Genomic DNA, 14,216 nt, shown 5'->3' on the forward strand with positions numbered 1-14,216 from the left:
TATACATTCTGGTTCACTTTTTTATATGCTTACATTATTTTTTAATATTTTACTACTACGAATTATGTGGGCCAAGCTCATCCTCAAATACCTTCCACTGGACCTGACAAATGATATCTGGGCTCAGGAGAGTGCTAAAATATTAACAGACTGGGGGCCTTAAGATTTCTTGCTCAAGAAATCTTCCCTATTTCCATCAATCCTGGACTGTATCCTCCAGTTCCTCATGCAATCCTAATCAAATCCCCCAACATCAAAAGACCCACCTTAACTCAAAAAATTTTCAATAATTTCCGACCTTACATTGGCAGCTCCGACACTTAGCCCTGTCACGATGCCAATGCTGGAGAGGTGGTGCTCTCTTAATACAGGAGATGATTCCTTGCGCCTTGATCAGCGGGTTGTCATGTTGGTCTTTGGGGAGCCGGTATTCAGCAAGAGTGTTCTTATCTTCGGAGTCCAGCGCAGCCCAGCCTGCCATTCAAGTTTCTCATTCCCGTTTGCTTCCCCTAAAAACCGTGAATTTGAAACTTACTTTCATCATGTCAGCTTTGCTCTTCTCCCTCCCACTCTCTCTTCCTTCCTCCTCAGTATTAGGGGTGGAACAGGAGCACTCTACCAGCCCTTTCTAGTTTTAATTTCACCGTCTTGCCATGCCATCCAGGCTGGCCTTGAACTTGCAGTCCTGCCTCAGCTTTGGAGTAGCTGGGATTATTACCTCCACACACACAACTGTTTTCGCATGAGCTTTAAGAAATGGACAACAAAAAGGAATCAGCCAGAGATGTGAATAACCCCAAACCCAACTCGCTTGAGTCAAACAGACGCTTGTCAGGGGCAGCGCTGTCCTGCCAAGGTTCTGGAGGAGCGTGATGCCAGGCACTTCCGCTTAGGGATTCTGGGAAATGTAGTCCCGAAAATACGTGTTCCAAGCACTTCCGTTTAGACATTCTGGGAAGTGTAGTTCGGGGGGGGGGTGTGATGCCGGGTGCTTCTGCTTACGAGTTCTGGGAAATGGAGTCCAGGGACTGTGGGCGGGAGGAGGCACTTCCGCTCCCAGAAGGCGAGGTCGGCTCCGCGATTGCTCTGGGGGAGGTGAGCCAGCCGCGGGTCCCTGCGACCTCTCAGAGTCCTCTCAGTCTGGGCTTGAGGCCAGCGGTGACCTGGTCCGCGGCCTGGATAAAAGAAGCCAGCGGGGAGGGCGGGGTTGGGAAGCGGCGGCGTTTTGCGTCCTCGGGGCAGAGCTTCCCGTGTTGGGGGTGGGCTTGTGCGGGCATCCAGTTTGAGGGTCTTCTGTGCACTCTGCTGCCACAAACCGCCTCACCACACCGCCAGACGTGCTTGTTCCTTGCAGTAAAAGTGCTGGGCAAGTTAATCTCGTCTTGTCTCAGTTTCCTTATGACTTTAAAGGTTAAGAGCCTGCCCACTGGTGTTTTGCAAGAGTTCAGGGAAATTTTTTACGTATATTAAATGCTTAAAAACATTTTCTTGGTACATAGTAAAATGTTGCATGCTCTCACTCTGTTGTAATACTCAGAGTGGCACTGGTTTGGAAATTCCTCTGAGTCCAGGATGGAGTGGGAGCTCCACGTGCAGAGCCACTGTTCCCTTTCAGATCCTTGCCAGATATGGGGTTCTGGGTTTTCCCATCTCATTTTAAGAAGGAGAAGCGGATTGCTTCCAGTAAGAGCATGGAGAATGCCCTCTGTGTTTATCGAGACAGAGAAACTGTCATGCTCTGATCTCCGCTTTGCGAGGTGACTCCTTTAATAAGTGTTACACAACACCATTTCTTAGAGACTTTTAAGTTTTCGTTGGTCATTACCTTCATGCAGAAGAAAAGAGACTTTGGTGAAGTTCTTCCAGCTTAATAACTTGCAAGGAGTTTTACCTATTAGAGGTTAAAAAAATGACAATTTAGTTACTATTATTGATGGAACAAATTGTGAGACAGCTGGCCACAATTACAGACTTTTCTGAGGGTAGTGATTACTCACGTGACAGCGATCACTCAATTCTGAGTTTCCTTAAAGATTCACTTTTTGAAAAGCACATTGCTATAGGCAGTTTTATGAAGCATAATAGCGCTTGCTTGTCTGAAGCTATAGGAAATAGCATCTGAGTATTATTATCCTTATTTACAGGTGACCCAGGTGAGGCACAGAGACATTCATAACTTGCTTAAGCTTTACACTGCTGTCTGTAAAAGATAAGTACAAATGTCAGAATTTGAACCCATTATGTTACCCTGTGGGTCTGCTTCCCATTTTTTGATAACTAAGTTCAGAGGTGCTCAGCGTGCTAGGAACCACATCTGGGTTAGGACTGTAATATGGATGGTTAATGAGCAAAGGCAACTGTCCGTAGCTGGCTCCTGGCTCCTGTTCTCTTCACTAAGCTGTGTGCAACTGTGTCGCCTGCAGAAAGGGGCACTTCTTTCTCACATGAAGTGCTTGTGAACTAACTGCACCCCTAGCACTCTCTCATGCTGTCTTTCCTTTTGCAGAACTCTGCCTTTTCCCAGAAGGAAGAGGAGAACAATGACCAAGATCCAGGTCAGTGGGGTTGGTCTTTCTGTTTCTTAAAATGACATCTCCTTTCACAGAGATCAGACATACTTTTATGTTGTTTGGGAAGGGTCAGAGAGCACCAGGCACACTTGAGGGATTGTTATATGCCAGGATCCTGCCTTTTATTTCCAAATATTAGTGTAAAAAGTAACAGGTTTTTTTTTCCAAATGAAAATCAATTCCTACTGAAGTCCACTCTGGGCCCAGCTGACATATTCATGGCCTAAGCCAGGTGTTTCAGATGTTCCTTTCTGGTGAATGAAGAACCAGAAGAAATGGGAGTTCTCCATTCAGGAATCTAAGGCCATACTGCATGTGTGCTTGGCACATCCACATGGATGAAGGGCTCCAAATGTAGCATTGCCCTTCACCTGGTCCCCTTTCTTACTGCCTTGCTCAGGTGTCTACTGGTCATTTATTACGTAGGTGCTGAGAATCACAAAACAAATGCAGAAATAAGCAAAATGTTTAGAAATTTCCATGAAGAAAAGCACTATATACAAAGTTATCGGACAAGTAATAAATAGGGATGGAAATGTGAAATTGTACATGCCTGAAAGAGGTTTAATATTCTTGGTAGGAATCTTCCTGATGCACAGTATACTCCAGAATGACTGAGCAAAGTAGATGAATAGACAATATGTGAAAAAGTCTTTTTTTAATTAAATAAATGGAAGTTTTTAAAAAGAACTGTTTTATCACTTACCAAATTACTCAACATTTTAAAAATGAGGTAATGTTCAGTTTGGGCCAGAATCAAGAAGCTGCAGGATTTATGATCTCTTACAGGACAAGTTATTTGGGAAAATTGCCATTATATTAGCAAAATAAAAGTGCATTTTTTTTTTTTTGACAGTGCAGTTACCACTCTTTGGAACTTATTCTAAAGAAATAATCAGACAAGTTTGGCTGAGACCTATGTAAAAACCTGATTTTGATTTTGTAGAATCATTTATAGTTTTTAAATTTTAAGTTTTCAAATTGCACATTATCTGGAATGACCAAATACACACAAAGTCATCAGTTTTATGTGCAACAATGAATGTGATGAAATGGATGAAAATGGTAATACTGATGATTGACATTTGTACATCAGGGACTCCCCTAAGTCCTTCACATGGTTTCACTCATCCCTTCAGGAGCCTAATGATGTAGGTACTGTTCTATAGATGACCAAACTGAAGTATCTCAATACTTTAAAAACTTCTCAAAGTTAGATGACTTGTCCAAGTCACAAAGCAAATAGAGGACAGAGCCTTTGAATGTGAGCTGAGGCAGTTGGTTTCCAGAGCCTGTGCTCTTAACCTTGGTCCTGAATGCAGCTGCAGTTGACAGATACAGCCTGTTCCTGGGAAGACAGAACTAGTTACACACCTGCCCCAGAGGGTTACGGAGTGCCTGTTAGATTGGCAAGCACTGACAACAAAAGAACGATAAGGTTGACTGTCTTTTAAAATGCTTGGGACCAGATTTCAAAGATTTTTGGAATATCTGCATAGATTTCTCTGGTTGAGCATCTAATAAAAAAACCCAGAGTACTCCAAAATCTAAAACTTTTTAAGTAATGTTGTTGCTTGGAAAATGTCAGATTTCAGAGTATTTGGGATTTTGGGATATGGTGTGCTCAACCTGTACTGCCCAGAGAGAGAAGGAAATAGTTACTATCAGATGCTATTGGTACAAAATATGCACAAACTTTTTGACAAGATTTAGTACTCTCAAACTGTAACATGTAGGAAGAGCATGATTTAACAAAGGCAGTTATTGTAGGGACTTAACTGTGTGAAGGGCAACAGGTTTCATGTACCAGGAGTTTTCTTTTTTACCTGCCAACCCCCAGCCTTTTGGGTATGTTTGTGGAAGGAAAAGAACAGGAACTCACTAAAAGTGTTTCTCAGGTCCCAGTGGCCAGTGGGTGTAAGATTGAGGGTACACGTGCTTGATGTTGTAGGAGGCAGTGACGTTCAAGGACGTGGCTGTGGTCTTCAGCGAGGAGGAGCTGGGGCTGCTGGACTCTGCCCAGAGGAAGCTGTACCGAGATGTGATGCTGGAGAACTTCAGGAACCTGCTCTCAGTGGGTGAGGACAGGTGCCTGTATAATTGGCATCAACCTTTCGAGCAGGGTTCTCGGTCTTGGCACTGTTGATATTTGGGGCTGGATAATTCTTTGTTGTGGGGGTGAGCCTGTGCACTTTAGGCTATTTAGTAGCATCTCTGACCTCTGCCCATGATAGTTTAAAGAGTAGAACTCCTCAGAACTCAGTTTTCCAGTTCTTTTGGAGAGTAGAGATGAGGTGTTGCTGATGTTTGTTCTAAGGCAAACTTCTCTTTTATAAATGAATTAGAAATGAGCAGTTGAGCTTAGGCTGCTTCTGGGTCTTTATTTCTTATCTTTTGTAAGTCATGATCCATTGGTGGATCATGAAGTTTAGTGAGTTGTGTCACATTTGTGTAATGAGAGGGTAACAGTGTCAGAGCTCCTTGGTGAGAATGCAGCATGTTGTAGCAATAACTGTAGATGCCAGCAGGAGGGGACACAGGGCTGGCAGGGAAATGATGGAAAGAGGCCCAGGGGCTGGGGTTATGGCTCAGTGGTAGAGCGCTCGACTAGCACATGCGAGGCCCTGGGTTCAATCCTCAGCACCACATAAAAATAAATAATAAAATAAAGGTATTGTGTACAACCCCAAAAGTAAATATTGAAAAAAAAGAGAGAGAGAAAAAGAAACAGGCACTGGTTAGAAACTGAGCATTAATTCTTTTATCTCAACAGTGTGTATGAAGTATTTCTAATGATGGTAAATATTTTTTACCCTGTGTCGTGATAGAAATATTTGACAGCTGCTGCTGGGGTGGGCAGGCAGAGCCTACAGTATGGGATCAGAAACAGAATTTTTCAGAACTTTTTGCCTTTAATTTTTCACTTAAATCATCTTTTCACAGGACATCAGTCCTTCAAACCAGATGTGATATCCCAGTTGGAGCGAGAGGAAAAGCTCTGGATGAAAGAGATCCACACTCACACAGGTAGGCTCTCAGATGCGAGCTGCAGCTGGAGTCATGGTGGGCCCATGTTCTTCCTCCATTTGCCTCCACCAGAGAGACCTTAAACCTGTCACACCACACCACTCTCCTCTGCAGACCCCCAAAGGCTCTCATTCCACCAGTAAGATCCAGCCTTTGTAAGGAGCTTGTAAGGCCATGGAAGGTTTGCTCATTCCCATTACTTTACCATTCTCCATTTTCCTCCTGTGATCTCCCTCCTTGTTTATCTCTGCTACCCTTGTTTGTTCAGATATGACCATTATGGTTCTGCATCAGAGCCTTTCCTTTCTCTCTGGCTAGAATGTGTTTACCAATAAACCTCCAACCCCTTTCCTCTTTCTCTCTCTCTCTCTCTCCCCCTCCCTCCCTCCCTCCTTCCTTCCTCTACTGAGGATTGAACCCAGGGGTGCTCCACCACTGAGCTACACCCCCAGCTCTATTTTTATTTTGAGACAACATCTCCCTATATTGCGCAGGCTGGCCTTGAACTTGTGATCTCCTGCTTTAGCCAAATGAGTTGCTGGGATTGCAGGCATGTGCCACTAGGCTTAGCTCCAGCCCCTTTCTTATTTTGGGGTATCTGCTCAGAGGTTTTCATGCGAGGCCTGCTCTGATCAGCCTGCTAAAAGTGCTATCTTCCCCTTCTTCTCCATGGCAGCTTGCCTCAGTTTGTGTCTAAGCACTGTGCCACCAAACTAGCTAATGTATTGGTTTTTAATTGTAAAATATATCACATAAGCTTGAGCATTTTAACCATTTTTCGGCATACTGTTGCACTAAATAAGTACATTCACATTATTGTGCAGCCGTGATAACATCCATCTCCAGAACTTTCCACTGTTCCAGAATGAAATTCTGTACCCATTAAGCAATGACTCCCTGTTCTTCCCATCCCTCCAGCCGCTATTCTACCTTCTACCTCTGTTAATTTGGCTACTCCAAGTACTTCATGTAAGTGGAATCATGTATCTGTCCTTCTGTGTCTTATTTCAGGTAGTATGTTATTCCCAGGGTTCATCTGTGTTGTAGCATGTGTTGGAATTTCCTTCTTAAGGCAAAGTAACATTCAACTGTGGTCTGTACCACATTTTCTTTTCCCATCCACCTGTTGGACATTTGGGCTGTTTTCACTTTTGATCTCTTGTTGAATAATGCTGCTGTGAACATTGGTATACATGTCTGTTTAACTTCCTGCCTTCCTTTCTTTTGCGTTGATAACCAAGAAGCAGAAATGCTGGGTCTTATGAGTCTGTGTTTAATTTTGAGAAATGGTTACAGTTTTCCCCAACAGCTGCCTCTTTTTACATTGCTACACCAGTGCACAGGGATTCTGATTTCTCCACATCCTTGCCAATACTTGTTTTGTTTTGTTTTGTTTTTAAATAATCATCCTGAGGGGTCAAGTGGTATCACTTTGGGGTTTTGAGTTGCATTTCCTTAATTATTACTGATATTGAGCATCTCATGCTTATTAGAGTTTTGTGTTTCTTCTTTGGAGAAATGTCTATTCAAGTCCTTTGCCTATTTATTTTTAAATCTTTCTTTTTTTATTGGTGTTAAGTTTTAGGAGATCTCTCTCTGGTCTTTTTTTTTTAATTGAGTTCTGTTTATATACTGGATTTTAATCCCTTATCATATACATGATTTGTAGATCTTTTCTCTTGTTGTGTTTGTTCCTTTTTAACTATTTTTGTAGTGTATTTTGAACAAAAGTTTTAATATTTGTGTACTCCAGTTTTTTTCCTTTTGTTGACCCTGTGTCTACCATGCGGCCAGCGCAATGGTTTCATTAATGAGGTTCTTGGCATAAAAGTTAGCTAGCGAGATCGAAATAAACACACAGACTCAGTTACCTTTTTTTCTATGACCAGGTCCAAGACGGCTCCCCTCTCTGGTTCCCTCCACTAACCGCCCGGCAGGGCAGCAAGGATTACTCAGGGCTAGCAGGAGAGAGAGAGAGAGAGCACGCCAGGGAGTAGCCTTTTATTGGGGAGCAAGAAATTCAGGGGAGAATTCCATCCAATGAAGGTTGAAGGGGGGCCGCACTCCAAGGTCAGGGTCAGTGATTGGGCCTCCGGGGTCAGTGGTCAGTTACACCCCCACACGGACAGGTTCTCTTATCAGGAGAGGGCCGGGAAAGCTCCCACACAGCCAGAGCGCCTCAGACCCTAACCGGGAGTCACCCAGTCACGTGTGAGAATGGCTTCCGACACTGTGTTTGTTTTCATATCCAAAAAATTGTTTGTAAATCCAAGGTTGTGAGGCTATTTCCATGTTTTCTTCTAAGAGTGGTACGGTTTTAAATCTACGTTTAGGTCTTTGCATTTTGAGTTAACTTTTGTACATGGTATAAGATAGGTTTTTTGATTTGTGTTGTTTTGCAAAAGCACTTTACCCCTAGCCCTATCTTCATTTTTTGCATGTGAATTTCCAGTTTACTGTACAACCATTTACTGAATTTGTTGAAAGAAAAAATTGTCCTTTTGCTATTTATTTGTTCTGCCAGCTTTATCAAACACCACTTGACCAAAAGTGTGAGGCCTGTTTCTAGGCTCTTGTCTCATTAGTTAGTAGGTTTTTTTTGTATGTGTGTGGGGGAAGGTATACCAGGGGTGAAACCCAGGGGTCCTTAACCACTGAGCCACATCCCCAGCTCTTTTTATTTTGAGACAGGGTCTTGCTAAGTTGTGGAGGCTGGCTTTGAACTTGTGATTCTCCTGCTTCAGTGTCCCAAGCTGCTGGAATTACAGGTGTGTCCCACCGTACCCAGCTTGTCTTATGTATTTATGTCTTTATGCTAGTACTACATTTTAATTATGATAGCTTTGAAACCAGGAAGTATGCATTTTTTTCTTCTTTTTTGGCTATTTAGGTTCCTTGAGAGTCCATAAAAAATTTTGGGTGAGTTTATCTATTTCTGCAGGGAAAAAATGTGATTTTAGTGAGGATTTTTATAGGGATCTCATGCAATGTGCAGATTACTTTGAGTAGATGTGATAATATTAAATCTAATCCATGAAAATGAGGGGTCTTTCCATTTGTTTATGTCTTTCTTAATCTCTTTTATCAAGTAGTTTCTGGTGTACAAGTCTCTTACCTCCTTAGTTAATTCTTATGTATTTTATTCTTTTTGATGCCACTGTAAATGAAATTTGTTTTTTTAAATAGTTTGTTGTTATAATGTGGAAACAGCTGTTTTGGGGTATTTTGTGTCCTGCTACTTTATTTTTATTTTCCAGAGCGTCTATAATGTGACTCCAGCAAGTCTTCAGTGTCTTAAATGTTTACAGGGGGAAAGAGGGCTCGGAGCTCCCCAGTCACCATCATTGCTGCTGGCACTTTTTGATTTATTCTATCAGCTTGTGCATGTGTGTAATCTTTATGATTTTCTACATATGTCATCTATAAACAGTAAAAATTTTACTTCTTCCTTTCTAATTTAGACGCCTTTTTTGTTTTCTTGCCTAACTGCTCTGGTCACATTATATTCAATGTAGAAAGCATGCATCCTTGCCTTGTACTGATCCTAGAGGAAAAGCTTTTATTCTTTCAACATTGAATATGTTTGCTGTGGGTTTTTCATTTATAACTTTTATGTTGAGGTGGTTCTGTTCCTAATTTGTTAAATGTTTTTATCATGAAAGGATTTTTAATTTTGTTAAATACTTTTTTCCCACATCAATTTAGAGGATTATATAGTTTTCCCCCTTTGCTCTGTTCATTTTCTATATTATGTTGATTTTCATGTTAAACCATCCTTACATTCCATGAGTAAATCTCATTGTTGTTTCTGGGCATGTGTCGAGACTGAGTGTGTGTGTGTGTGTGTGTGTGTGTGTGTGTGTGTGTGTGGGTGTTCATTCTTCCAACTCCTCCACACACTGGGAAAGTAGATCTTTAGAACCAGAGTCAGATCCCATGTCAGGGCCTGCAGGGTTCTGTCAACACATCACCTCTGTTCCCTCGCTGGGCCTCTTGGTCCCCCAGCAGCTATCCTGGCCAGTGCTCACTGTGCTTTCTCGTGCATTTTCTCATCCTTAATCTGCATTGGGCCCCAACAGACCAGCCTTCATGTAGCTCACATGGATGTTGGAGGAACTTCTCTGCTCCCTCCAGTTTGGGGGTAGGTACTGGATCCCTGCTTCCTTCATCATGACACACAATAAATAAAAATGCATTGAGAAGTAGCCTCATAAACTGGAAAATGGGAAAGGCACACACAGGTGCAGAGAAACACATGCTCAGAGGAGAGGAAAACTCAGGTCTGGCCCCTGGCTGACCATGGATCTCATGCCATTTTAAGCGTGGTTCCTTCTTAATTCAACATTCTCCTTATCTCTGTAGGCCTTTGTTTTCCAGAGCGTCTATAACGTGACTGCAGCAAGACTTCAGTGTTTTAATGTTCACAGAGGGGAAAGAGGGCTGGGAGCTCCCTAGTCCCCATCATTGCTGCTGGCACTTTCTGTCTTTAACTCCTCTTTGCCCTTTCAGGAGGCAGGAATCAAAGCAGGGTGGAGAGTTGTCATGAAGCAGGACTGAAGTGCCTTTCCTTGGGAGAGCTTTCATGCTGGCAAATCAAGAGACATGTTGTAAACGGACTGACCGAAAGTCAAGACTGCCGGACAGACAGTCAAGGGAGGTGCTCTCAGTTCCCCAAGCAGCGCGGGGTCTCCTGCCACGTGGGAGTGGGAGAGCCCGTCCAGGCAGCTGGGGAGGATGGCTCTCTTGTGAATCTCCTTGGGGATCATCCCATTATTGAAAACCAGGGGTTTCCAACTGGAAGAGCTCAGAGTTCTTGGAGTAAACTATGTTGCAGTGAGACACAGAACCGTCAGAAAAGTTGTAAACAGATGAAAAGCAAACTGTGTCTATTTGCCCCCCATGTTGAGGTTTTCAGTTGCAGTTCACACCACCACAGTGATGCGGGGCAGGACAGGGCGAAGGCTTCCCCTCTGACTGAGCATAGCGTTCACCCAGGGCGGAAACCTCACCAGACTGCTGGACATGAGGAAGCCTCCAGGGACAGTCCCAGTCCTGGGCGTCAGCAGGTTCTCTTTGGAAAGAAGCCTCTGGCACGGAGCGTTCATGGGGCCGACCCCTCGGGTGTTCCTGCACTGCAGAACGTTCATACGGGAAAGAAGCGCTACTGGTGTCATGAGTGTGGCAAGGGTTTCAGCCAGAGCTCCAACCTGCAGACCCATCAGCGGGTCCACACTGGGGAGAAGCCCTACACTTGCCCCGAGTGCGGCAAGAGCTTTAACCAGAGCTCACACCTGTACGCCCATTTGCCTATCCACACGGGAGAGAAGCCCTACCGGTGTGAGAGCTGCGGGAAGGGCTTCAGCCGCAGCACGGACCTCAACATCCACTGCCGGGTCCACACCGGGGAGAAGCCGTACAAGTGTGAGGTGTGCGGGAAGGGCTTCACCCAGAGGTCCCACCTCCAGGCCCACGAAAGGATCCACACAGGGGAGAAGCCATATAAATGCGGGGACTGCGGGAAGCGCTTCAGCTGTAGCTCCAACCTTCACACCCACCAGCGGGTGCACACGGAAGAAAAGCCGTACAGGTGCGAGCAGTGCGGCAAGTGCTTCAGTCTGAGCTTCAATCTCCACAGCCACCAGCGCGTCCACACCGGGGAGAAGCCGTACAAATGCGACGAGTGCGGCAAGGGCTTCAGCTCGGCCTCAAGTTTCCAGAGCCACCAGAGGGTCCACACGGGGGAGAAGCCATTCCGCTGCAACGTGTGTGGGAAGGGCTTCAGCCAGAGCTCGTATTTCCAGGCCCACCAGCGGGTGCACACTGGAGAGAAGCCGTACAAGTGCGAGGTGTGTGGGAAGCGCTTCAACTGGAGCCTGAACCTGCACAATCATCAGCGCGTCCACACCGGGGAGAAGCCCTATAAGTGTGAGGAGTGTGGCAAGGGCTTCAGCCAGGCCTCCAACCTTCAGGCCCACCAGAGCGTGCACACTGGGGAAAAGCCCTTCAAGTGTGTGGCGTGTCAGAAGCGGTTCAGCCAGGCCTCGCACCTGCAGGCCCACCAGAGAGTCCACACCGGAGAGAAGCCCTACAAATGTGACACCTGCGGCAAGGCCTTCAGCCAGAGGTCAAACCTCCAAGTCCACCAGATAATCCACACCGGGGAGAAGCCCTTTAAGTGCGAGGAGTGCGGGAAGGAGTTCAGCTGGAGCGCGGGGCTCAGCGCCCACCAGAGGGTGCACACGGGAGAGAAGCCCTACACCTGCCAGCAGTGCGGGAAGGGCTTCAGCCAGGCCTCCCACTTCCACACGCACCAGAGGGTCCACACGGGCGAGAGGCCGTACATCTGCCACGTCTGCTGCAAGGGCTTCAGCCAGAGGTCGCACCTTGTGTACCACCAGAGGGTCCACGCTGGAGGGAGTCTGTAGAGGAGACAAGGTGGTGTAGCCCTCAGGTGGCTCCTTCCGAACAGCAGCTTTCACAGGAAAGCAGCTCTCTAATACGCCATTTTAAGGACTCAGGCAATAAATTCTTTACAAATGTCAGAGTTCACAGATGAAGAAACACTTCTATAGATAGGATCAGTGTTTAAACCAGCATTCCAAAGTGTCACCATTCGTGACAAAGAATCTTGATGTTTAATAGTCTTCTAGGAAAGGGATTCATGAATGGGGATTATGGGTAGGACTTTGATAAAAGAATGATGATTGACAAAATTTGATGTCAACTAAAGTGTAACTTCCACATGGGAAGACCTTCTCCCCAGATCTCTGCCATGCAGAGCTGTGGTTGGCTCCAATAGGAGAAAAATTTATTTGAAAAGTGGGTTCCCTGTCCTAAATTCATACTAATTTATATGCATAAGGACTCCTACAAATAGCCTTAATATCAGTTTCCAGAATTGTTGAAGTACAGAGCGTTATTTAATATCACCATCCACAGGACAAATGTAGACAAGCCTTGCGACTGCCCCCCTCCGACACCCAGCCTCAATTCTTTGTTCATTGTGTCAGTTGTGTACAGTATGAATTTTAGTGTCATTTGTATTTTATAGACTAAAAAATGCTTTAATCTAACAAGACATGACAATTTACATGATTGGAAGTGTGGGGCACTAATTTATCAAGGTAGAGCTTGACTCTTAACTCCTTGAAAAGTAATTACTGATGACAAAAAGTTTCTAAGTAAACTTGCATTTTTAATTGGCTTCTTCTCATTATTTCCGTCCAGGCTTAGGTCAGCTCCTGTTCCTGTGTAGTTCTTGATTGGGCCCTGAGTCTTTGGCGGTGGTTTAGTCTCTTCTTTCTGCTCTACAGGATTCCTGAGACTGGGTAATTGATTAGGAGCAGATTCCTTAGAGTTCTGGAGTCTGGGAAATCCAAGATCCAGGGACCAGCATGTGGCGAGGGCTTCTGAGTGCAGAAGTAGTACTTCTCAGCAGTAGGGAGGATAGGAGAGGGGATGTGGGTCACTCCCAGGACATAACAGCTTGGGTCTGTTTGTGACTTGATCACCTCCTAAAGGCTCCTCTCACCGCTTGTATTAGGGATTAAGATTTCAACACAGATTCTAGGGGACATGTTCAAACCATAGCAGGCAAATTTTTATTAAATGTAATGAGTTTGGTGGATTTCCATTTCCACATTTCCACAGCATTCTGTGTGCACTTCTCACTATGAGTGAGCAACGTAAGCTTTGAAAGACTGGGTGGCCAGTATGTACCAGAAAGCCCTTTTTACTTAAGAGATTGTTCACAAAGATATCCTGAGTTTTTAAAAGTAGGGCAGTAGTAAATGGTTTGGATAAATCTTGTGTGTTAATTGCAGCCATTAAAGACAATAACATGAAAAGAACACAGGTTATTAATGGGAAAGGTCTCAGCTCCCTGGTGTGATCCAGTCAGTGGAAATGTGTGTCACCGAGGGTGACTGTGGGCATGAGGAGAATGTGCAGAAGAACATGCATCAACAGGCTAACAGTGGCTTACTCTGGCAGGGGGCAGTGGGATGATTTTGTCTAACTTCAAAAACTTGTTTACAGTAAACTATTAGCAGTTTTACCAAAGCTGTGAAACCAAATAATGCATAAAGGACAATCTCTTTCAGCAAAATCTTAGCTTTGTTACTTTACCTCATGGCTTGTAAACCTGTGCTACAGGGGTACATAAGAGAATGTTCACTGTAGGCAACAGCAAACTTTCCATCCATCAACTGGATTGCCAGTGCTCCTGCAGCAGAACACTGTGCACAAGGAAGTCACAGAAGGTAAATTTATGACTACTGACATTGGTAGATACCCAGAATATGTTTAGAAAAATGGTCAGAGACAGGATTTGTATGATCATGTGTATATGTGTGTGCACATCTATATACATACACACACATATGTATGATCTTGATAGTAATAGTATTTTCTTTTATTTGTGATTTCTAAATATGCTTTAAAAACCTTTATGAACACAAAAGATTCAAGAATTACACAAAGAATTCCATATATTTTTTGAGTCTAGCATAACCGCAGGCAGACCTGTTGATCCACATGTCGAGTGTCTGAGCTGAAAGAACTCTTTTTGGTGCAGGGACACAAGACTAAATCAGTCACTCCTAGTGAATTTGGGCTGAC

The 14,216-nt window shown here is 44.4% G+C and overlaps 1 protein-coding gene across 1 annotated transcript; it reads left to right on the forward strand.

The window, feature by feature from the left end:
- The first annotated feature begins 1,068 nt into the window (after window positions 1-1,068).
- LOC143383519 (uncharacterized) lies at window positions 1,069-12,657 on the forward strand. Its single transcript, XM_076838196.2, has 5 exons — window positions 1,069-1,095; window positions 2,507-2,555; window positions 4,522-4,648; window positions 5,514-5,597; window positions 10,107-12,657. Exons 2-5 carry the CDS (start codon window positions 2,541-2,543, stop codon window positions 12,020-12,022), a joined length of 2,142 nt encoding a protein of 713 aa, XP_076694311.1. The 5' UTR covers window positions 1,069-1,095; window positions 2,507-2,540; the 3' UTR covers window positions 12,023-12,657.
- The last annotated feature ends 1,559 nt before the right edge of the window (window positions 12,658-14,216 follow it).

Source organism: Callospermophilus lateralis, chromosome 18 (genome assembly GCF_048772815.1).
Source record: "Callospermophilus lateralis isolate mCalLat2 chromosome 18, mCalLat2.hap1, whole genome shotgun sequence".
NCBI lineage: Eukaryota > Metazoa > Chordata > Mammalia > Rodentia > Sciuridae > Callospermophilus > Callospermophilus lateralis.

Excerpts from the sequence above, each read along its gene's own strand:
- LOC143383519 (XM_076838196.2), top strand. Across the intron at positions 4,649-5,513 it reads CAGGAACCTGCTCTCAGTGG|GACATCAGTCCTTCAAACCA; the intron begins GTGAGGACAGGT and ends ATCTTTTCACAG. Across the intron at positions 5,598-10,106 it reads AGAGATCCACACTCACACAG|GAGGCAGGAATCAAAGCAGG; the intron begins GTAGGCTCTCAG and ends TTGCCCTTTCAG.